The sequence below is a fragment of the Mus caroli genome, unplaced genomic scaffold (assembly GCF_978045245.1).
Source record: "Mus caroli unplaced genomic scaffold, Mus_caroli_1 scaffold_5, whole genome shotgun sequence".
NCBI classification, from domain to species: Eukaryota; Metazoa; Chordata; class Mammalia; order Rodentia; family Muridae; genus Mus; species Mus caroli.
In genome coordinates, this window is record NW_028227260.1 from 96,862,773 (window position 1) to 96,888,863 (window position 26,091).

Here is a 26,091-nt window from a genome sequence, read left to right on the forward strand (position 1 = left end):
CATAGTTTTTATTAAGTAAAGATGTACACTATTTTGAACAGATATTAGTTTCTCACAATTGGATACCCATTTAACATAGGGTATGAAGTATCACGGAGCTACAGAAGAGAGGTAGAAATAAATCAAAAAACAAGGGCCCAGAATTTGGGGGAAGGGCATGATAGAACAGCTTTTCCCCCATGCATTGTACAGTTTTGTAGTATTTTTAACATTGTCAAGAAAATATATAGGGCCCTGGCATTCTGCCCACTAAAGTCAGCTTGCCACAATGAAAGCACATATGCATATACACAAAGTGGTATTTGGCAAGCAGGGCCAGGGAATACTTGTTATCTATCACACACCAAGTTGGATGTAACAGTCTACTTCTGCAGCACTATTTCCACAAACTATGCTTGAGAATAACCACAACCTTAATTTACAAGTAACGGAATATAACCCACCCACCCTCTCCCAAAGGGACTCTGACCATTTTGTATGTCCCTTTCCCACACAGACCATGGAGGTCTGTCTTAAGCCTCATCTTCCCCTCATGGGCGAGGATTGGTGTCCTCTTCAGCCTGAAAGTAGCCAATGTGATCTTGTCCAGGGGGAAGAAAGCGTGGCCTGTTCTCTCTTCCGTGGTCAGAAGAGGCATTCTGAAATAAAAAAGGGTGGGGGGGGGAGAGTGGTGAACTTAAATACTTGGCTACAGTTCTTCCACTAGGTAATCTATGCTGGGGAAGACAGAAAGTAGGATTTTACTTTAGAACCACCCATCTAGCTCAGTTATATACAGATCCCAGTAGACAATGGCTTTACTCAGCAGTGAGTTCTACATGTGTAACTTCCTCAAATTGATAATGCTTCAAGTCTGCATTTCAAACACAGACTATATTTCTGTGGTGTTTCCCTTATGAAGAAGAGGCCCAGAATCATTCTAAATTCAAAATAAAAAGCTATAGAATATCTCCACTCTATAATATTGATTCTCTCTTTGGCTGTAAACCCAAGAGTGGGCCTTTATTCTATAGATGCATCAAATTTTCTGAGGATTCCAGGCCAGGCATTTTTAAGTCAAGACTGTGAGATGATTGAGAACCCTAACCCTAAGCCTGATGATTGAGAAGTACTTACACGTGGCATTGCTGATGGGTGGCATGCTGCTGCTGATACTTGTGACACTGATACTTGATGTGAAGTTGTCGATGGTTGACGTGTTACTGCAGATGCTTGATGTGATACTGCAGATGCTTGGTATGATGGTAAAGATGCTTGGCATGACGGTAAAGATATTTGACGTGACGGTAAAGATACTTGACATGACGGTAAAGATACTTGACATGATGGTAAAGATGCTTGGTATGATGGTAAAGATGCTTGGTATGATGGTAAAGATGCTTGGCATGATGGGAAAGATACTTGGCATGATGCTTGGCATGATGCTGTCAATGTTTGATGTGATGCTGCCATTTCTTGGCATGATCTTGATGAGTGATGCAGAACTGGAGGAGCATGATCAACAGGATCCTCCCAATGTCTGTAAGAGAAGAAATTTGGAGCAGTGACGTAAGTCAAAGAATGATGGCTCATGAGAAATTGTCCATGCTACATATAATCTGATCCGGGTTTATATATTATTGGCTCTTCACAGCATGTAACAAACATCTTACATCTACCTCCCTAGTTTGCATAGCCAATGCCTTCATTCCAGAAAAGTTAAAGAATGGGCATGAAACTGGGAAGTTACTCAGCTGTGGTTAATAAAGTCTTCTCTACAAACACCCTGTGCTGAGAATCTAAACTTGAGCAATGAAGCCAAATGATTTCAAGGTTTATATTTGAAGTCTCTAGCTTTGAGGTTGTCTTGTCTAGGCTTTATGTGTGAAAGATCCTCCATTCGAGCAGTAGGTTCTCAGATAGGCACTACACAGCCAGGAACAAGGGGGAAATGCAGTGGCCTTCACCCTTCTTCCCATTCAATCTATCTCTTACCTATGCATCTCATTTTGTGAACGCTCAGAGTTATTTCCAAAAAAATTCATGGCGCGTGGCCCCACGTCATCAATAACAGTCACCACCTGTAAAAACCAACATGGTTATTGTGAAAAGATACAGGTGCCATACATCTCCTTCTTGACATCTCAGGCTTGGACCACCCCTGTACCTGCTCTCGTGGACGATATACACGAGGTCCTTGTCCTTGCCCAGTTTGTTGCTGCCCCGGCCGTTCATATGGTAAGTTTCGAAGCAACTCAATACGTTGGGCCAACTCATATTCACATTGTTCTTGCTCTCGGTCCTGCAGGTATTGATGTGTCAAAAAAAAAAAAAACCATAAAAGTAACTCGATGTCTTACAAAGCACCACTATCCCCAAGAAATGAACTTAACATTCAAATGAATTAAAAAATTATATAAGTCTGGTCTCTGTCCTAAGGGCTATTGGAACTACTGACTGCTTCGATAGCACACTATTCACAGACATGCCCCTGGGTTACAGACTTCTAAGAATCCAAAATACCCACACAATCATGTGTATATTATCTAACCTGTATTCAGGTCTACCTGGAACAGATAGTTTTCACTTTCTGGGGCAACTCAACTATAACAGATGGAGTAGGCTAACCAAATAAACCAAGCAATCCAACTTCTTAAGAAAATGAAATCTCCTTTCAGTTATAAAGGTAAAATGAACTTTCCATACCTCCTCTTCGATATCTATGTAAGAAGGCAGCTCATCGTGGAAGGATCGGCTGATACTCAGATCATACACCTGTGTCATTACTCGTGGGCCACTGAGTTGAGCAAACCTTTCCCCCAAAAGTGGACGATGGAATTGATATGTTCTCCTTGGCTGCATTGTAAGGACACAAAATTACAAAGACCTGCTGTTAGTCCTTGCTTTTTCTTTTTCTTTTTCTTTCTTTTCTTTTTTTTTTTTTTGGCTTTTAAATCATATTTATTGTTTCAGTCCTAAGAAGCAACATTTTTATTATTCTTATTTTTATGAATTAAAAAGATATATATACAGTTTGATAGCTTTAAGTAGCTTACCAGAAGTGGGAGTGGGTGGGTAGGGGATTGGTAGGGAGGGTCTGGGGAACTTTTGGGATAGCATTGGAAATGTAGATGAAGAAAATACCTAATTAAAAAGATTTTTAAAAAAAGAAATTCAGCATCATCTTTGGCTGCAAAGAAAGTTCCAGAAAAACTGGCATACATGAGTCCCTGTCTCAAAAATAAAATAAATAAAAGATAAACATATGTATTTGTGCAAATACCAACAAATAAACATAACATCATATATGAGGTTTTTCTTTACAAAACAGGGCTTTTCTGGATACATTATCATCCGACTACAACTTACTCTTGGCACTTAACAAAACAACAGCTACTCTGGTAAACAGCTATACACTAGCATAACCAGAAATCATTCCAGATCTGCTTGCTTTTTCTTAATGCACCAAACACAGTGAACATGGAGAGGGATTGCCTACTCAAGCCCACAGGAAACCCCAGTTATATAGATGCTACATTGGCTTCTGCTAAGACCTGCCTGGACTCTCACCTCCTGTACATAGCTAGATTGCAGACCTATTACTGGTTATTTAAAGAATTTAAAACCATATCTACACTGAGAATTTAACTGTGTACTAATTCAAAACAAAGAAAAAAACCCCAAAACATTTCAGTTTAAGGACTTTTTAAAAAGGATAAATGTATTCACATAAATTTCCTTATAAATAGTTCAAAGAAATTTCATGGTACTCCAAAAAAATCCCTGAAAGGCAAGAGGTCTTTTCAAAAATGAAGACACCAAGGCTCAGGAATTTGCCATCGTCATACTGCTACGGCTAAATTAAAACACCTATCTATATTTTATGTTTTCATTCTATGAAGATTGCTTTGGACATTGGGGATGGGGTACCTGCTTTTTGGACTAGTAAGAGAGACAAACCATTCTCCATAACTGATATAAACTCATTTCCTTGCTTGACCATCCTGTATATTTAAGAACCCTATCTTTAAAAAAAATCATTATCCAACATGGTTATATCCATAATCACAAGGATAGAATAGATGTAGCCCAGAAGAGGGAAATAATCCTAGCTTATGCTGCTGTTTTCTGAGGGGAAGGTTGGTATAAATTTTCAAAAAAGCTGTCTTCTCTTAAGATGGTTAGCATTCATCCACACATGAGGAAAATCAGGACCAGTAGAAATCCAGAATTTTCATACCAGCTCAACTTCCTACTTGCATCAAATATTCTCTGAAGCACAAAACATTCTTGTATATTTGAAAAGTTAGTATATTAGTAACTATAAAGTATTCCTGGGCAAACAAAGTGAATTTAAGCTTGACAATGTTAGACATACCAAAAAATGCATTTTAAAAGACTTTCAGATGTACCTCAGCATTACCGGCCCACAAATTTATACGTACTATGGGTTCCACCACAGCCTCTGGGCGCACAGCCCGCAATGGTGTGGTTGGACATAATGGGACAGCCTCAGGTGCCTTTTGATCTTCTTGTTCTTGGACCTTAATGGCTTCTTGGATCTTCGGGTCATTCTTCTCTTCAGTATCTTCTATTATTATACAGCTGTCATCATCATCGTCTGAAGAAGCATCCTGACGTGCAGAATCTTCATCAATTACATTTTCTTTAATAGTGCAGACCTTTGTCTCTTCCAAGGGTTTCTTCACATCCTCTTCAGTGAATTCTCCTTGTTCTAGAGAGGCCTCTTCTTCTTGGCTGTCAATAAGGAGGAATTCTGGACCCACTTCAAATTCCATGTCCTGGGGCTCGAGCATGTTTTTTGGCTCTATCACATACCCCTGTCCAGATGTAGGGGCTAAGGAAGGAAGCACAGAGGAGATTATGACAAAACAGTAAAATGTGGCAAACAAACAAACAAAAAGCAAGTGAATAATAGGAATTCAATAGGAAGGAGAATTGGCACATTTCTAGTCAGGATTTCTAGAATGTATAAGACTAGTGACTGCTAGCCAGGTGTGGTGGCTCACACCTTTAATCCCAGCACTTGGGAGGCAGAGGCAGGTGGATTTCTGAGTTCGAGGCCAGCCTGGTCTACAGAGTGAGTTCCAGGACAGCCAGGGCTATACAGAGAAACCTTGTCTCAAAAAAACAAAATAGATAAATAAATAAATAATAAAAAAATAAAAAATATGTGATTACTGTTTTGTTTTACAAAGAGTTACCATTAAGACATTGCCTTGAGTCTCAGGGAAAAAAGAAAAAACTTTGGAGTTTTAAACATTATTGAGATAAAAAACAAACAAACAAACAAACAAACAAACAAACTAGTGATTGCTTGAACCTGTAAGGAGATCTTTACTTTTATTGCTCTGAAATCATCTCCAAAACTTTACAGGAAATGAGCAAAGTTGGATTTGATACATATGACCTATGATTTCATACCATTATAAACTGAGCACTATCTCTTTTTTGGCATTTTTATTAGATATTTTCTTCATTTACATTTCAAATGCTAGCCCCAAAGCCCCCTATTCCCTCCCCGTGGTACATTTACACAATGGAGTACTATTCAGCTATTAAAAACAATGAATTTATGAAATTCTTAGGCAAATGGATGGATCTGGAGGATATCATTCTAAGTGAGGTAACCCAATCACAAAAGAACACCTATGATATGCACTCACTGATAAACGGATATTAGTCCAGAAACAGAGGCTATCCAAGATACAATTTGCAAAACACTATCTTTATTTTAAACCTTGACACCACCTTGAAGGTCATCCCATGTCTTTAGACCACATCCCAATAGCTAGTTGTACCTACTTGCTGCTGGTGTAGTTGTAATATCTGTAGATGTTGTAGTATCTGTAGATGGAGTACTTGAACTTGTCCTCACACAGGGGCTTATACTTGTGCTTGCACTTCCGTCTGTGCTTATGCTTGAGTGAGACAGTGGCCTGACCTGTAATTCAAATGGGGTTAGCCAAGTGGCTGGCTGAACATCTACAATCTTGACCTAAATTTCCAACAGAAGATAACACATTTCACTAACAAGATAGAATAAGACAGATATAATAAGAAAAACAGGCAGACCCCCAAACCTTAGACATACTTTAAAATATACTTTAATAATTGAAGAACAAACACAAAATCCTTACACACACACACACACACACACACACACACACCTAAATATCCTTAAAAATATTGTTGGAGGTACTAAGCCTCAAAGAGGCAGTTCCTACAACATGCAAAGTAGGCTTCAAACACACAAAAAAAGTCAAGTATGGGCTACTTAATGTTTTAGGCAGATTAAATGGGAAATATCACTAAGTATTTTGGCTGTAGAATAAAAGAGAAGTGTAGGGCACTAGAACTTCTAGGGTTAAGGCTATAGAGCCTTAAAGAATAAAAGAATCCAATGATGTCAGTTTTTCCCCTAAGGCTGCTTATATTTTAGTCAAATGTTACTTTAAATCACTTATAGATGCTCAACTTAGGATCAGGCGAAGCACAGGGACTATTCTAAGCATGACAATTACAGTAAGAAAAAAATGTCAGAAACTGCCATGCTCATGAGACACTTATTGAAATTAAAGTCTTTCTATCTTGACAATGCACATTAACTAAATAAAAACATTACAGGAATAAAGGCCCATGGTTCTACTCAGTGACTGTCAATGTACATACTTCTGTGCCTGATTCAGGACATTCCTCCACATTCACAACTTCAGTCTGAGCCTGAGCATGTCTTTGCATTTCACTTCTTTGGCGTCGTTTTAGAGGATGTTCCTCCACATTCGCAAATTCAGCCTGAGCCTGAGTACGTCTTTGCATTTCACTTCTTTGGCGTCGTTTTAGAAGCCTTAATAAAGCCATAAAGAAACCATTATTAACATGTGTACTGGAAGGGGACTGAAGAAAGAAATGTTACGAGCAGGCTTACCAGCTGTGAACTCTTTGATCAACAAAATGCCTGGCATGGCAAGACATGCCCATGTTTGCAATCATGGCATTAATGTTATGGGGGCAACCAACCAATTTCTGAATGGATTGATGGCCATACCACAGGAGGAAATACAGAGGAACTGATCTAGGAAGCTTTAGGAAGAGAAGTTGTAGATATCTGATCTAAATAATTGTTTGAAATTCTTTAAGAATTAATAAAATATATTAAAATATATTAAAAATCTACTTTGTATAATGATGTGTATGTATGGAAATGCCAGAAGTAAATCCACTACTTTGTATACCTAACTTTAAAATGTCCTGTGTCTTAGAATTAGAAGTATGATTCTATGGAAAAACACTTAGCCAACATATTTAAAGTCCTGATTTTAAATCTTAATCTTGTCTTGCAAAAGACAAGAACACACAAAACAAGGCTTTTGTTTGGGAGTTCAAGCAACAAAGACACCATTATCAGTACAAAATATGAGAGGCTGAAGTATAGTAATAAGTGAGACTTTTAAAAATAAACAAGTAAGATAACCTAACATTAAATGTGGTAAATGATATCTGTGAGATTCTGATTGCATAAAAGGAGATAAAACAGAAAAAGCCAGGTAATGAATTACTTTATCCATTTGCATATATTACTTGGCATGAAATGTATGACATTTACTCTCACTGGTTTGATTTTCAGTGTGAAATAATTTAAACACGTTATTTACAATAGTTAATACTTAAGAATTCTAAGATAACACACATACACATATATGTATGCATATATTTGCAACACACATGCTGGTTTCCGTTTGGAGGCAAGATCTACGTATCCCAGGCTAGCCTTAAACTCAGTATGTGATCAAGGAAGACCTTAGAGTTTTGCTATTGGGGCGGAACACTGACTTCTCTTTCAGAGGCCCTAGGTTCAATTCCCAGCTCACACATGGACCCTACACCTGTCTGTAAGTCCAGTTCCAGTATCTCACACCACTTTTTAGCCTCCATTTGCACTGCAAATATGTGGTGCACAGACATACATGCAGGCAAAATACAGACACAGAACTGTTTTTAAAATCGGTCTACATGCCTCCACCTCTCAACTCTGATATCACAGGCATATACTACTAGGTTTATGCTAGGCAAGTACTCTGTCAACTGAGCTACATTCCCTGCGTGTGGAGAAATGCTTTTTAAAAAATAAACCAAACTCACATTGCACAGAATTCAATTAAAGCTTTCAATTCAATGACTTCTGGTACATTCAGATCATACAATGATCATAATATTTTTAGTTCCCTTTGAATTTTTAGTCCTTTTATATTTACGTATTTATTTATACGCTGGTGACTGAACTCTGGGCAAGTACTAAGATAAATGTTGCAGTTGCTGGGCAAGCACTAAGATAAATCTCCAACCCCAAGACAGTTTGAGAACATTTTCATAGCCCGAAAAGATAGTCTACTGTTCTAACCATTCCTCGCTGTCCCCATTCACTCTGCACACAATACCTGGCCTGAGGCAACCTCTAATTCACCTTCCGTCTCTGCTGAATTCTCGGTTGTGAATTTTCAGACGAGCAGAATTCAAAGTTAGTCTAGGCAGGCTTCTCAGCCCGCAGGGTTCGCAGCCTGCAGGGTTCGCAGCCTGCGGGCTTCGGAGCCTTCGCCGACTTGCAATTGTACGCTTCGGAGTCTTCGACAAAAGTACAAAACCCGGACTCCTCCTTGTTTTCAATTTGAACCAATCGCTGAAGAGTGAAAACTTCACGTCATCCAGGACTTTTTCTAAATCCCGTGCCTCAGCTGCATAATTTTGTTACTTTTTATCCATCTGTTCCCAGTCGTGGATTTTTTAAGGTAGTAAGGAGCCTGGGACCTCTGGCTCTCCCATGCACCTTAGACGTTTCACCTTAAATTTACTTGGCCTGGCACCTGGCAGAACTACCTTAAAGCCAAGCTTGGGTTTCTTTTGAAAGCTTAAGGCAATTTTTTGCCTTTGAATTGCCGTGCAGGCTGTGTACAGTGGCCTGCTCTTGTAATCCCAGCACTTGGGAGGCAGAGTCAGGAGGATCTCTGTGAGTTTGAAGCCAGCCTGCTTTACATAGTGAGTTCCAGGAAAGCCAGTAATCAGCTTTCTCGCTCTCTCGTGCTCTCTCTCTCTTGCCGAAGCATACAATTGCAAGTCTGCGAAGGCTCCGAAGCCCGCAGGCTGCGAACCCTGCTCTTGCTCATGCTCTCTCTCTTGCTGTCTCTCATTCTCTCACTGTCTTGCTCTAGCTTTCTTGCTCTCTTTCACTCTCTGTCGCTCTCTTACACTCGCTCTTTTGCTTGCTCGCTCTTGCTCTCTCACTCTCTTGCTCTCTTGTGCTTGCTCTCTCTTGCTCTCTCGTTCTTGCTCGTGTTCTCTCGTTCTTTCTCTCTCTCGCTCTCTCTCTTGCTCTCTTGCACTCGTGCTCTCTCTCTCCTCTCTCCCCCCTCTTCCTCCTTCTCTCCCTTTCCTCTACCTCCTCCTCGCCCTTTTCCCTCTACTCTCTCTCACACACACACAAACTGACAGACAAAAAAAGTGACCTTCATTAGACATCTTTATACATGACAGCAAGTGAATGTTTTTGTTCCATTGCCCTATTTTTAAAAATTATTTATTCATTTAGTTATTCATTTAGAGTGGTGTGTGTGTGTGAGTGTGTGGGCGCGCACGCGCATGTGTCCATTAATGTATGTCACTTGTGTGGAGGACAGAGGAAAACTTTCAGGAATCAGGCCTCTCTTTCTGCCGTGTGTGTTCCAAGAATTTGGGCTCACAACCTCCGATGTATATTATATGCTCTTTTCTGTCATTTTTTTCTAGGACCATTATTGAACTAATCTAGGAAATGATGCAACAGACAATAGTTACACGATTCCTTCCATACATTAAAATAGCTGGAAATGGTATTGGTGGTGCATGCAAACACACATACAAATGGGAGGTAGGTAGATGATAGGTAGATAGATAGATAGATAGATAGATAGATAGATAAAAGGGAGATAGGCAGACAGGCAAGGAAAATTCTGTAGTTTTAAACATAATTTGAGTATTTTTAAAAATTAAAAAAAGTCATTAATCTGTGTTTATTCTGTTGGGAACAATGAATTGTATTAAATGATAAGGTAGGTTCCGAACAGCAAATTGGTCATTTTTAGATTCATTAAAATTCCTAGATAATCTTTCTTATTTTGGCTTTATTTAACAACAACAAAAAAAGTTTCAGCACTGTATTACTTACAGCTATGATACCTCTTACCTGCGTTGTCGTATAGGATTCGATTCAACAGCTATAACATTTGTTTGAATCTTAATAGGATGTGCCTGCAAAAATTAGCATATTAGTTGTCATCATTTTGGCATCTCTGAGAATCAAACCTACAGCTTTGAACAGAGTAGAGTTACACCTTCTCCTAGCCCCATAATTGGCAATTAAGTGTATCTATATGCTAGAAAAGCTTGACATTTATAGCATGTATTACATATTCAAGTTACAACTAACCCAAATGTCATGTCAGTGTGAGGAAGATGCTGGGTTTACAAGTATGAAAACAAGGTATGTATGTACAGTGGTTTAGCCCAACACTAGTAAATCTAGCAATTTCACTTTGATTCAAGTTCACTGCTCATTATTTTATACCAGCAGACTCTAAAGACTCATCTGACTGCTATCTCTGTTCTCTTGAAATTTGTTTTCCAAAATATCAACTGGTATAGATACAATGTCCTAGAGGCCCTGAGAGAAAAACTGGAGGAAATCACAACTAGACTTCGTGGTGCCATGATGGAGACTAGTGGAATATGGGTGGACCAAGCAAGGTTTGTTTTCTCTTTCTCAGAAAATGAAACAAAACTTAGGGCTGAGTCCTATGCCTTAGATGTCTACATTCTTGTGGTAAATGATGGAACTCAGATCCCTGAGGGTTAGTATGAAGGAAGAATGAATGGGGCAATCAAATCTGACAACTGCCTTCAGTATTCTCCTCTATACAACTTTCCTCACGTTCTTCAATATGGAGAATAGGTTTATTCTAAAATTGAATCTAGGAGTGATCTACTATGCCATCACAATAGAAACATGGTCCACAGGCCAAATAGAGTTCTTTATCTAGGCTGCAAACACTAACAAGTTTACAATACTAGGCCTATATCCCTTCATTCCAAATCCTGGAGTTTCCATCCCCATGACTACAATCAGTTCAGATTCCTGCCGTTCACATCTGGTTGCCTCCATTCTTGTTTCTTTATGTGTGTTCCACCTACAAAGCAGCCTAGTGATTTCAGTCCAGATCATACTCACCCTCTGATTTCCAGTGTACTTGGCATAAATTCCAATGTATTAATTACTACAGTGAGCAAAGTTCTGTACAATCTATCTCCTGCATGTCTCCATGATCCCCTTCCCTCTTTCCCCTTTTTGCATCACATAACCAATTTTATTCCTTCAACTCTCCAAAATGAGGTCAATTCACTCTCAATATAGATTGCCTTTTTTATCCTTGGGGGTACCCTATTCAAAACAGAAATCACCAACTCACTTCCTTATGACACCTGTCATCAGTGCTTTGTCTATTGGCTGCCTGTATGTATTCCCCTGGTACTTACCACAGTATCTAGGACATGAAAAGTATCATATGTTATTGAAACTATAAACTAAAGGATTTTCAATCTACCACATGCTTTTTAATAACTAGCTTTTCCTTTAAGCTGTAAAAAGCCTTTACAATTAACAACATAAAGGTGTAGGTGGGGGAGGACAGAGCTGTCAATACATGAAAATTTGCTTTATAACAGAAATATACAAGTTGTTCTTTCCTTACTGGATACTGAGTGTATATGTACTGATGCCCAGTAGCTGAAAGTGAAAATGATGTGCCCTTCAATGTGGGCGATAGATACAGCTTACTCACTGACTCATCCGGTGTACGAAGAACAGAAATATTTCCTACAAGATAGTACTGTTGCTCCCATAACAGCCTTGAAGTAGAAGACTGAATGTTTCTGCTGTTATGACCACAATTCCGGAAAAACATGAATGACTCTAGGGGTGACAGACACAATGGCAATTAAATTAGAAGCTATATTGGCTAAGCAAGCTGGCAGACAACTGCCACATCACAATGCTATTTGCCACCTCAGTGACATTTTTCAAGATTCTGAACCATGGGCTTCTCATCTTCTTTCCCTTCCACCTAAGCTCCCCAGATTCCCCAGATGATCACCGCCAAAATATGAGGCATTCATACTGAAAATCAATGTGAGTTTGTGCTGATGTCAATCTTTGGCTGTTGCCCTATGGACTCTTGTGTTAGTCTCTAAAAGAAATGTGTGTGCATGTGTTTGCATGTGCGTGTGTGTACATGCATCTGTCCAAGTGATTTTTAACGATGTTTCAGTTGTAATGTTCAAGAAAGAAACATGAGAAATATTTTAACAAGCATTTGAGTACCTGAAGCACAAAGTATACCTTAATTCTGATTAACTCAGATGTTTTATGGCTCTGAAGCAATTAATTTTAATTGTGTATCTTGATTTCTCAGCTTGTACTTCCTTAACCCTCAACAACTAGGTCCCATAGCACATGTGACATAAATTTTATCTATTGAAATTTTTAGAGAAATGACTTCTTTTCCCAAGTCAGTGTGTAGAGCTTTAGTGTTAGTATTCTATTGAATGGTCCTTGATAGGATGTTAGAATTCTAAACTCCAGTTAATCTAATCTGTGGTGTGGATTGAAAACTACAAAATATATCTATAACTAACTCAAGTTATTCATGAAGTTCCCTTTAAGCTATTCAGTGCATTAAACCTTTTTTTGAATAGGTTTTTAAATTTATTTTGTTTTGTAAAAGGAGACATCCTCTACCAATATAATCATCCATGTTTCTATGTGACCCCACCCTATAAATTTCACTATTATTTTTAAATGATTAATGTAGCCAGAAATTGTGAGTGTAGCAGTATCAGAGATTTTACAAATGACAATAATACAAGAATAAGTATGCTAATAGTCAGGGAATACAAAACTCATGAACATCATGTAAATATCATCAGCTGGATTGCTTACCATCATAAGAATCCTGTAGGTACAAGATGAATTTCACATACTCATATATTTCTCTCCCCTGGTACTTGGCTCTATAACGATGTCTGCCATGGCCACTCTGACCTACATTTTCTTTTTTTATATAACAGCAAAATTCGATTAGACTTCCCACTAAAGAGAGCAAGATACAAATAAAGTTATATAGTCGGATGGAATATTTCAGATGGTAATAGTCTTCCTAGTCAAGACACCATTTTAAAAAACTCAATTTCCTTTCCATGAACGCTGGCACTCACAGAGATATCATTGTTATATCTGTAGAATAAGGCACTAGCCAGAACATAAAACACTGGTATTTATATAGCACTACTAAAATTAGAGAAATGCTGCTGTAGTTAGACTTTAGGGTAAAGGAAAAGACAAGGTGGGAGTAATTTTTCAATAAAATTCTTTGAGAAATTCATATATGCATGTGATATATTTTGATCATATTTATGTCCTGCTCCCTCCGACTTCTCTCAGATTCAGTGCCATCTCCACTCAGTCTTTCCCAACTTTGTGTCCCCCAAAATATACAATTCTAATGTGTGCTACCCATATCCTTCCAATAGAGCAATAGTTCTCAGCCGTTTGGGGGTAGAACAACTTTTTCATAGTAGTCACCTAAGACCATGTACTCATCAGATATTTACATTACCACTCATAACAGTAACAAAATGACAGTTAAGAAGAAGCAATGAAAATGAATGCATGGTTGGGGGTCACCACAGCATGAGGAACTGTATTAGAGGCTCTCAGCATTTGGAAGGTTGAGGAGCACTACTAGAGCATGGTCAGTCTGCCAGGGACCATAGCCTTAAAAAAAACTCACTCATCCTCTCCCAGCATTCATCAGCTCTCTTCAACTCCTTGTCTGAGAGTGAGGGCCCATGAGCTCCTCCCTACTTCTCCAGAGGAAATATTTTTTTTAACTGTTAGAAATGTAGTATTTGAAACTATAGGCCATAAACTTAAATGAATATATTATCAGCAGTTACACTATTTTTTTATTATTATTAAGGGGTAAGAGAGCAAGAAATTGTTCAGCTGAGTATTTATTACTTGCCCCTCAAAAATCAAAAATTAAAAAGAAAACAAAGCCATGTGTACATACCTAGGGCTGTCAATGGAAGATTAAAAATGATCTTCTCAGATACTTCATCCTTTTGCTCATCAAGAACAAAATTTAATAGACTCTTCCCCATAATATCTTCCTAGGGAGAGGGAGAAAGGACAGATTTTTGTTTTCTATACTAATACCAACCAATAGTCTGCCTTGTATCTTTACCATATGAGTTGAGTGCTGCCCATGCCATTTATGGCTATAGGTGCTATGCTTCAGGCAGTTTGCATTGCCCTCTAGCAATTACTCCACGTTACAATCCACTCTGGCTACAGTTCTCCTGTGCATTATCTCCCTCAAGCAGTCGGATCCTTCCCTGCCCATTTCAGAGACCACAGATGCTGGAATCTTCACCCTGCCTTGTTTCCCTCTGTGCTGTGAGCCTAGAAAAAATATCTCAGCTTCTCAGCCATAGTGTTGGGTCCTATCTTGATCCAAGCAAGTGAATGTAGATGGGCAAACGCCACACCACCATGCTTTCCAGTGACTATTCAACTCTGATGGAAAGCCTTTCCCTGACTCTGCACTTTTACACTCTTTGATGTGAATCCTTTCACTTTTGCACATTCTAGTCCCAAGCCCTCTCTACATTTTAACCTGACCTTTTTATTTCTGTGAAAAGTTCAATCCTTCCCCCTGTACCATAAAGAAATACTTATTTTTTCAATAAAAATGTTTTCATTGGTTCATTTATAAAATGGAATGTCCTGAGTCCAAGAACAACCTGGGGCTAAATAAGGAGTTTTAGAGCAGGCTGAACTATAGAATACTACCTTATCTTGCCAAGGAAGGAAGGAAGGAAGGAAGGAAGAAAAAGAAAGAAAGGAAGAAAGAGAGAGAAGAAGGAAGGAAGGAAGGAAGGAAGGAAGGAAGGAAGGAAGGAAGGAAGGAAGGAAGGAAGGAAGGAAGAAAAAAGAAGGAAAGAAAGCCATGGTGAAACCCAACTATTTTGTATGTTATTTTTAAGTTTTTAAATGTACAAAAGGTTAAAAATTAAAAATTCAACAAATTTGATGTGAAATATAAAATAACAAGAGGTGTCACCTAATCTTCCATTGGTAGAACGAAGGGGATATTATTATAAAAAGAATTCAGAGGGCTGGAGATTAGCTCAGTTTGTATATACTCACCTGATATCGACAAGCCCCTGCTTTAAATCAAGCACAAGTACTCAGTTATACAGAAGAAGAAAGGAATTTTCCCTGCTTAGTGAGACTCTTAACAAGAAGCATGTTTTATTTTTCTGCCAGAGACTTCATCTTAATCACATGTCAGAGAAGTGAATAAGGCACAGGAAAAAGTAAAAGCCTTTTCAGGAATCCCAGGTTGTTTTTTTTTTGTTTGTTTTTTTTTTTTTTTGACTTAACACTGAAACTAGTGGAGAAGATGATGTAACAGAGTCATAACTGGACACCAATGAGTTATATGAGGCTAAAAAGAAATTACTCATGAACAATAATCCAGAATGACCCATTTCCCCAAAAGCTGCAAGAACTTACTGGACAGTAGCCAAGAAGAGGTGACACATTCTGGGATACAAAAACAACTTTTCCATGTATGTTCAGTACAATCAAAATATTTTCCAAAGACTAATAAAGACAGAATAATAACATAATTAGAGGAACAATAATAAAATGATAGTTTTATTTAATAGAACACAGAAAATGTATTTCATTTCTTACATGTCAATAAAGTAGGCACATAATTAAAATTCTATTATTCTGCCCCCTACACGGAATCTACTTAACGTTAAGCATGAGATATTTATCAAATGATGTGTCACTTAGACAAACAAATTTCAGTGTGCCCAAAATTAACACTAAACTTTTCATCACATGCTAGGAAGAATCATTTCTGAGTATAGATTGTCATATTTTAGCATGTTTAATATTTAAATGCTAAAAAAATTTTAAAGACACATTCATTTATACTTAGCCTGGTGTTCTACTTGTAAATATGGTTAGTGCTATATGTTATGTTTATTTGTTGGTATTTGCACAAATACATATGTTTATGTTTTATTTTATTCCCCAATCCACCCACTCCCTCTTCCTGGCCCTGGCGTTCCCCTATACTGGGGCATAGAGCCTTCAAAGGACCAAGGGCCTCTCCTCCCATTGATGCCCGACAAGGCCATCCTCTGCTAGATGTGCAGCTGGAGCCATGAGTCCCACATGTGTACTCTTTGGTTGGTGGTTTAATCCCAGGGAGCTCTGGAGGTACTGGTTAGTTCATATTGTTGTTCCTCCTATGGGGCTGCAAACTCCAGCTCCTTAGTTCCTTTCTCTAGGTCCTTCAGTAGGGACCCTGTGGAAAAGCACAAACTTATTTTTTTTTATTTTGTGTGTATAAGTGTTTTTCCCTGCATATATGTCTGTGCATGATGGGTATGCCTGGTACCCATACAGGCCAGAAGAAGGCATCAGATCCTCTGAACCTGGAGATACAGACAATTGTAAACTGGTGAGTGATGGGAATTAAACCCATGTCTTCTGCAAGAACAGCTAGTACTCTTAAGTGGTTATCCATAGCTCTATAACATAATCATTAATTAACCAAATGATTAGTGTCAAATATTCTCTTATTACCTGTTGTGGTTTGGAACTGGTTTGAGTGTATCCTCACCCAAAAGTTCATTAAAAAGTGAAGATATTTTAGCACATAAATAGCAACTGACCAGCTCCTAGAATCATTATGTGTTAATCAAAAAATTTATGCTTCTTTTCCTGGTGTCAGGGTACTGAATCAAGGATTCCTCATATGCTAGAGAAGTGCTTTTACTGAGCTAATACCCCCAGCTACAATTGGAAAACAAAAACTTCAACTTTTTTTATGAGTCAAAATAATGACTCAAGCTGTCCTTGTTTCTACAGACCATAAAATTATTACTTTTTTTAATTTTGTGCTTAAAAACAGCTGTTATCATACTTATGGCATGAAAAAGTTCTCTAAGAAAAAGTTTTCCAGGGAAACTTACTAACACCTGCCAGAAGCTAAAACACAGTAGAGGAGCGATTTACCAGTTTCACAGCATACAGCCTGCACATGTGCCTACAACTATCCCTGCAGTTTATAGTCAGCTTCTAGAATAGTTTAAATATGCATTTGGTTTCATAAACTATTGACAGATTTCAAATGGTATATCTTGGAACCTCTTCACAACACAAACTTCACTATATGATACCTACCTTTTTTTGTAAAAGGGCTTGAAAGGATAAAAGATGTCTTCATGTGACTTAGGTTTCCATCTAAGAATGTGTATTGTTATAACATTTGTTGTATTATTGTTTGAAGACCTGTGCTTTTCCAACTGTGCTTTGAAAAGTGATGTAGTGCATCTTGCATTTTATGTGATCCACATGTAAACAACGTAAAAAAAACAACTAAAAGGACCCTTACCTGAAGAGCCATCTTATGGTATTCCTCATAGGTATTAAAAACAGGAACTTCGTTATATTCATAACTTGCTTGTACACTTAATGTTCCTTTGCATAAAAGAAATGACAGGTGTTATATTAAAATAATTATTGATATTAGATTCCTCAAGCTTATGGTCTAGAGAAATATTTTATTATTTTGTAAGTGGGTGCTTATGTGTTCCATAGCTCATGTGTAGAGACTCAAAGACAACTTTTGGGGTTGATTCTCTCCTTCCATCTTTATGTAGGCTCTGTGGATTGAACTCAGGTCATCAGGCTTGCATGTCATGTGCATTTAACCACTGAACCAGTTCTCATAAAGCAATGATGAAATTGAAAATCACCTAACAACTTATCGTGTTCCTTTTGCTTCTATCAAAACTCAGGATCTACAATATGGCAGACGAGGTTAAGAACTCTTCATAGACCCATACTTCCAGTCCATAGCTGAAAGTTAAAATTGTACTCTTTTCATTTCTGGACAAAGGTCTTTCACTGGAGGATCTTCAATCCTCAACAACCATCATAGTCCTTCCTCCTGTTCCCCAGGTCTGCTCAGTGTGCAGCACACCTAAGCTTGTCCTCTGCCTGTCCTCACAGCCCTCTTCATTGACCTGAATCAGTAAAGGGATTCAGTAATACAGCCTCCCACTTCAATGCTTTCATCTAAATAGGAATTTGCTCCTCTACTCACAAGAAAAAGAGATTCCTCTTGTTCTGGGTGATTCTGATCTGAGGGAAGGGGTTTCATAGCATGCCCTCAGACTGTTGTCTTTTGGGCGGAGGAGTTCAAGTGTCTTCACTAATGAGGCAATGAGAACAGAGAGTGTGTAGAATTGGTGCAGTAGGATGAAGAGTGCTAGCAGCTATAGCCTTTTTGAAGGGTTGAAGAAGAAATGCAATGTGAGGGAATGGACATGGCCTAGAAAATATTTTGAAAAGGTTAGCCACAAAGAGGGCATAGAATCAGGGAAAGTTCTAGAGGAATAATGAAGTTAAGAAAATAGTTGTTTCATCTAAGATTAAGACAGTATGATTATATATTTATGGGCATCACATGTCCTTAGCTAAATGTGTTCCATTGACTTATAAGTCCACATAGACATTACTATTGTCCATTTATGCTTCTAGTAAGTTCTATTCTTATAAAAGCTTCAGGAATATTTTATGCATTGAATATATCTCTCTTTCCCCCAAAACCTTGTAAGTGGAGAGAAACAAACCATGTAGCCAAAGATATGTCAAGGTCTCCTCCAACCAATACTCCCTCTCTCCTAAGCCACTTGAAGCATGGTAAGGACTGTGATGCTCTCAAGTCAGCAATGGCACAAGGAAGACATGGACCTAAGTCAAACCTCTTTGAGAAGATCCAGAGGCAATAGCAGACTTATTATATCTTGTGGGAAATGCTCTAGGTCTCTCTCTAGATGGTCCATATCCAAGTCTATCCATCATTTTCTGAAGTTTCTTGAGCAAATTGCAGAGATCTTCATGTGTCGGTCTCTTGCATGGATTAGAGGTACGCCTAATTATCAGAGAAATAAAAGTGAGCTTTATGTATGGTAAAGCTGAGGCTAATTATTCATATGGTGCCCCAATAGGAAGACTAGGATGAGAGAAAGACAGACCTTTTCATTAATTAAACACCCAATGTCTTGATTATACACAAATAACTACTGCGGCAGGATATGTCAGAAAATGGCCTTAATCCCAATACTCAAGTGGGATGGCAGGAGGATTGTGGATTTGATTCGTGTCTTGGGCTAAATATCATGAGCTAGTCTCCAAGATAAATAATAAATGAACAAGCAAACAAATAAGTTCTATTTCTATTAAAACAGTGAAATTAAAGTAAATGTCCCCACCCTCTGACTGTGAGACTGTTAAAAGTAGAGGTCAATCCATTTCCATGTCTTCCCAGTATAGCCCATACAATGTCTGACACTATTGTTTAGCAATCACTTAAATTAAACCCGAAATAGCTTGTGTGAAATGGCAAGGCTTTGCTTCCCTTCTGTTCTCATCTGCTTTAATAGTAATTCTGACTAGGTCTTCCAACGAAATTGGGTCTAGGAGAATAGAAAACCCAAGGAAGAGAGCAAATACCCTTTAGAGAAACAAGTTTCCCTGAGAAAGTTTATTTGTCTAGATCTGAAATAACAACAGAGGTCATGGCAGAAAGCTTTGCGAATTGCATTGTGAATTCCTACCTCCTCATTTTTTGGTGTGTATTTCTCTCCATTTTTTCAAGTCAGGTAAAATGTGGATTCTAAAATCAAATAAGATCAATATTTTACTAAGTAAACATCTTTCTACAATCTATAGTGTCTTCTTGCTATAGCCCTCTTATGTCTATCTAACTATATGCCTGATAAGTATCATATGTCTATTTTTGCGTGTATTTTGTAGTTATCTTGTGTCTATCTTCCATCAATGGATCTCCTACACTGCAGCTATTCTGAGACTATCTTCCATTTATGGATCATCTATCCCCTAGCTATCGTGTGCCCTTGTTCCATCAAGGAATCATCTATGTGCTAGATAGCCTGTGTCTATCTCTGCCATATTCCCTCTACCTATCAGGTGTTTAACTTTCAACTACCAATAGTTCTCATGTGTCTATATTATTTCTATTATTTTCTATCTTCTACACACCCTATGCCTATCATCAATATATCTATTGCCTGTTTCCTTAATAATCTGCTATATGCCTTCTATCCAACTATAATCTATTCCCTAATAATCCTAATGTGTCTATCTTTCATCTATTAATTATCTACATTCCAGCTATCCTGTATCTATGCTGTAGATCGCCTGTCTACTATCTATCCTTTATCTTCTCATTGTGCCACATCTACCAACTATTCCTTAGCTATCTTGTCTTTATTATACTATCAGCTATCCTCTAGCTATCTTGAGTCTCCAGACAATGCATGCATACTTTTAACTACCAGAAAACTCTAATCTCTGTTATCTATCTATCTATCTATCTATCTATCTATCTATCTACTTACCTACCTACCTATCTATTTATCTATCAACAATCTAGCATTCCTGTGTCTATCTTCCATCTATCATCTACTCTCTAGATATCCTTTGCTATCTTCCATATATCTATAATCTATCCTCTAGTATACTGAAACTCCATACCATCAATGTATCATTTATCATCTAGCTACCCTGAATCTCTGTGATCTATCTATCATTTATCCTCTAGCTATCTTCCATCCATAGATTATCATCTATCCTGAAGCTATTCAGGGTCTATATTTCATCCATGGATCATTTATCTTCTAGCTGCCCTGAGTATCTCTCATCTATCTATCTATCTATCTATCTATCTATCTATCTATCTATCTATCTATCTATCATCAATCATCTAGCTTTCCTTTATATATTCCAACTATCTATCATATATCATCTAACTATCCTATGTCTATACTCCATCCATCTATACATCATCTATCCTCTTGCAATCCTGTATCTCTATACCACTGATATAGAACTTATCCTCTATCTTCCCTGAATCCCTATAATCTAACTATCATCTATCTTCTGGGTACACTCTGTCTGGCTTCTAGCCATATATCTAATATCTATCCTCCAGGTATCCTGTGTCTCTATAACATCCATAGATCATGGATCTACTAGCTTCCCTGCATCTGTTTATCTATCTATTTATGTATCTATGTATCTATGTATGTATGTATGTATGTATGTATCTATCTATCTATCTATCTATCTATCTATCTATCTATCTATCTATCTACCTATCTATCTATCTATCTATCTATCTATCTAACAATCTATCTATCTATCTATCTATCTATAATCCACTAGCTCCCCTGTGTATGTATTCCATCTATGAAAAATCCTTTAGCTATCCTGTGTCTTCAATCCTTATATTGATCATCTATTCTTTAGCTATCCTGTATCTCTACACAATTTATATATAACTTTTCCTCTAGCTACACTGAATTTCTTTGATATGTCTATCACTGTTTCTCCATCTATGCTGTGCCTGACTTAAATCCATCTACCATCGATCCTCTAGCCATTCTGTGTATCTATACCATGCATGAATCATTTATCTTCTAATTCCCCTGCACCCTGCTTATCTATCTTTCTTCCATCCTTTCTTCTCTTCTTTCTTCTCTTCTTTCTTTCTTTCTTTCTTTCTTTCTTTCTTTCTTTCTCTCTCTTCCTTCCTTCCTTCCTTCCTTCCTTCCTTTCTTTCTTTCTTTTTCTTCCTTCCTTCCTTCCTTCCTTCCTTTCTATCTTTCTTCCTACCAAACTATGTGCCTACATATCTACCATCAATCCTCTCACATTCCTGTATCTGTCTCACATCCCTCTATCATCTTTATCCTGTAGTTATCCTGTGCTCATCTTCCATCTGTCATTTATTCTCTATCTACACTGTGTCTCTTTACCATTGATGCATCATTTATCATCTAGCAACCCTGAATCACTGTGATATCTATCTATGTATCATTTATACATCTATTTATCTATCTATATACTGATCCATCTATCATCTAGCTATCCTATGTATCTATACTATCCATGAATCATTTATCATTTAGTTACCCTGCATCCTGCTTACCTGTCTATGTATCTATCTATGTATCTATCTATGTATCTATCTATGTATCTATCTATGTATCTATCTATGTATCTATCTATGTATCTATCTATGTATCTATCTATCTATCTATCTATCTATCTATCTATCTATCTATCTATCTATCTATCTATCATCTATTGTCTAGCTATCCTGTGTATCTATACCAACCATGAATCATTTATCATCTAGTTCCCCTGCATCCTGCTTACCTGTCTGTCTGTCTGTCTGTCTGTGTGTCTTTTATCTATTTTTCTTTTTAGCTACCAACCTACGTACCTACCTATCATCAAGACTCTCATTTCCTGTGTCTTTCCCACATCTTTCTATCATTTATCCTCTAACTATCCTGTGCCTCTCCCATCTGTCTGTCAGCTATCCTCTAGCTACCCTGTGTCTCCTTGCCATCGATGCATCATTTATCGTCTAGCTATCCTGAATCTCTGGGTTCTATCTATCATCTATCTATCTATCTATCTATCTATCTATCTATCTATCTATCATCTATCTATCTATGTATCATCTATCGTCTAGCTATCCAGGATAACTATACTATCCATGAATGATTTATCATCTAGTTCCCCTGCATCCTGCTTACCTATCTGTCTGTCTGTCTGTCTGTCTGTCTGTCTCTCTTTTATCTAGTATCTATCTATCTATCTATCTATCTATCTATCTATCTATCTATCTATCTATCTATCTATTTTTCTTTCTAGCTACCAACCTATGTACCTACCTATCATCAAGCCTCTCACTTTCCTGTGTCTGTCCCACATTTTGCTATCATCTATCCTCTAGCTATCCTGTGCCTCTCCCATCTATCTGTCATCCATCCTCTAGCTAGCCTGTGTCTCCTTGCCATCACTGCATCATTTATCATCTAGCTATCCTGAATATCTGAGTTCTATCTATCTATCTATCTATCTATCTATCTATCTATCTATCTATCTATATCATCAATCGTCTAGTTATCCTTGGTATCTATACTATCCATGAATCATTTATCATCTAGTTCCCCTGCATCCTGCTTACCTGTCTGTCTGTCTGTCTGTCTGTCTGTCTGTCTGTCTTTTATCTATTTATCTATCTTTCTATTTTTCTTTCTAGCTACCAACCTATGTACCTACATATCATCAATCCTCTCACTTTCCTGTGTCTGTCCCACATCTTTCTATCATCTATTCTCTAACTATCCTGTGCCTCTCCCATCTATCTGTCATCTATCCTCTAGCGAGCCTGTGTCTCCTTGCCATCAATGCATCATTTATCATCTAGCTATCCTCAATCTCTGTGTTCTATCTATCTATCTATCTATCTATCTATCTATCTATCTATCTATCATCTATCATCTACCTATCCTGGGTATCTACACTATCCATGAATCATTTATCATTTAGTTCCCCTGTATCCTGCTTACCTACCTACCTGTCTGTCTGTCTTTTATCTATCTTTCTATTTTTCTTTCTAGCTACCAACCTATGTACCTACATATCATCAATCCTCTCACTTTCCTGTGTCTGTCCCACATCTTTCTATCATCTATCCTCTAACTATCCTGTGCCTCTCCCATCTATCTGTCATCTATCCTCTAGCTAGCCTGTGTCTCCTTGCCATCAATACATCATTTATCGTCTAGCTATCCTGAATCTCTGGGTTCTATCTATCTATCTATCTATCTATCTATCTATCTATCTATCTATCTATCTATCATCTATCGTCTAGCTATCCTGGGTATCTATACTATCCATGAATGATTTTTCATCTAGTTCCCCTGTATCCTGCTTACCTATCTGTCTGTCTATCTGTCTGACTGTCTTTTATCTATCTTTCTATTTTTCTTTCTAGCTACCAACCTATGTACCTACCTATCATCAAGCCTCTCACTTTCCTTTGTCTTTCCCACACCTTTCTATCATCTATCCTCTAGCTACCCTGTGTCTGCTTGCCATCGATGCATCATTTATCGTCTAGCTATCCTGAATCTCTGGGTTCTATCTATCTATCTATCTATCTATCTATCTATCTATCTATCATCATTCGCCTAGCTATCCTGGGTATCTATACTATCCATAAATGATTTTTCATCTAGTTCCCCTGCATCCTGCTTACCTATCTGTCTGTCTATCTGTCTTTTATCTATCTTTCTATTTTTCTTTCTAGCTACCAACCTATGTACCTACCTATCAAGCCTCTCACTTTCCTTTGTCTTTCCCACACCTTTCTATCATCTATCCTCTAGCTATCCCGTGCCTCTCCCATCTGTCTGTCATCTATCCTCTAGCTACCCTGTGTCTCCTTGCCATCGATGCATCATTTATCGTCTAGCTATCCTGAATCTCTGGGTTCTCTCTCTCTCTCTCTCTCTCTCTCTCTCTCTCTCTCTCTCTCTCTCTCTCTCTCTCTCTCTCTCTCTCTCTCTCTCATCTATCGTCTAGTTATCCTGGGTATCTATACTATGCATGAATGATTTATCATCTAGTTACCCTGCATCCTGCTTACCTGTCTGTCTATCTGTCTGTCTGACTGTCTTTTATCTATCTTTCTATTTTTCTTTCTAGCTACCAACCTATGTACCTACATATCATCAATCCTCTCACTTTCCTGTGTCTGTCCCACATCTTTCTATCATCTATCCTCTAGCTATCCTGTGCCTCTCCCATCTATCTGTCATCTATCCTCTAGCTAGCCTGTGTCTCCTTGCCATCAGCACATCATTTATCGTCTAGCTATCCTGAATCTCTGAGTTCTATCTATCTATCTATCTATCTATCTATCTATCTATCTATCTATCTTTCTTTCTATCATCTATTGTCTAGCTATCCTGGGTATCTATACTATGCATGAATGATTTGTCATCTAGTTCCCCTGCATCCTGCTTACCTATCTGTCTGTCTTCCTCTAACTATCCTGTGCCTCTCCCATCTATCTGTCATTTATCCTCTAGCTAGCCTGTGTCTCCTTGCCATCAATGCATCATTTATCATCTAGCTATCCTCAATCTCTGTGTTCTATCTATCTATCTATCTATCTATCTATCTATCTATCATCTATCATCTACCTATCCTGGGTATCTACACTATCCATGAATCATTTATCATTTAGTTCCCCTGTATCCTGCTTACCTACCTACCTGTCTGTCTGTCTTTTATCTATCTTTCTATTTTTCTTTCTAGCTACCAACCTATGTACCTACATATCATCAATCCTCTCACTTTCCTGTGTCTGTCCCACATCTTTCTATCATCTATCCTCTAACTATCCTGTGCCTCTCCCATCTATCTGTCATCTATCCTCTAGCTAGCCTGTGTCTCCTTGCCATCAATACATCATTTATCGTCTAGCTATCCTGAATCTCTGGGTTCTATCTATCTATCTATCTATCTATCTATCTATCTATCATCTATCGTCTAGCTATCCTGAGTATCTATACTATCCATGAATGATTTTTCATCTAGTTCCCCTGTATCCTGCTTACCTATCTGTCTGTCTATCTGTCTGACTGTCTTTTATCTATCTTTCTATTTTTCTTTCTAGCTACCAACCTATGTACCTACCTATCATCAAGCCTCTCACTTTCCTTTGTCTTTCCCACACCTTTCTATCATCTATCCTCTAGCTACCCTGTGTCTGCTTGCCATCGATGCATCATTTATCGTCTAGCTATCCTGAATCTCTGGGTTCTATCTATCTATCTATCTATCTATCTATCTATCTATCTATCTATCATCATTCGCCTAGCTATCCTGGGTATCTATACTATCCATAAATGATTTTTCATCTAGTTCCCCTGCATCCTGCTTACCTATCTGTCTGTCTATCTGTCTTTTATCTATCTTTCTATTTTTCTTTCTAGCTACCAACCTATGTACCTACCTATCAAGCC

General features: G+C 38.0%; 1 protein-coding gene across 1 annotated transcript; it reads right to left on the bottom strand.

The window, feature by feature from the left end:
• Positions 1-19,855, bottom strand: Pasd1 (PAS domain containing repressor 1). The gene is made up of 16 exons (XM_021153456.1): positions 19,795-19,855; positions 18,940-19,109; positions 17,565-17,650; positions 15,665-15,754; positions 14,157-14,256; positions 13,025-13,174; positions 11,868-11,998; positions 10,217-10,281; positions 6,673-6,847; positions 5,806-5,944; positions 4,425-4,837; positions 2,686-2,835; positions 2,147-2,281; positions 1,975-2,060; positions 1,117-1,519; positions 1-638 (listed from the first exon to the last, which is right to left on the bottom strand). The coding sequence occupies exons 1-16, from the start codon at positions 19,824-19,826 to the stop codon at positions 531-533; spliced, it is 2,433 nt and encodes an 810-aa protein (XP_021009115.1). The 5' UTR covers positions 19,827-19,855; the 3' UTR covers positions 1-530.
• Positions 19,856-26,091: the final 6,236 nt, after the last annotated feature.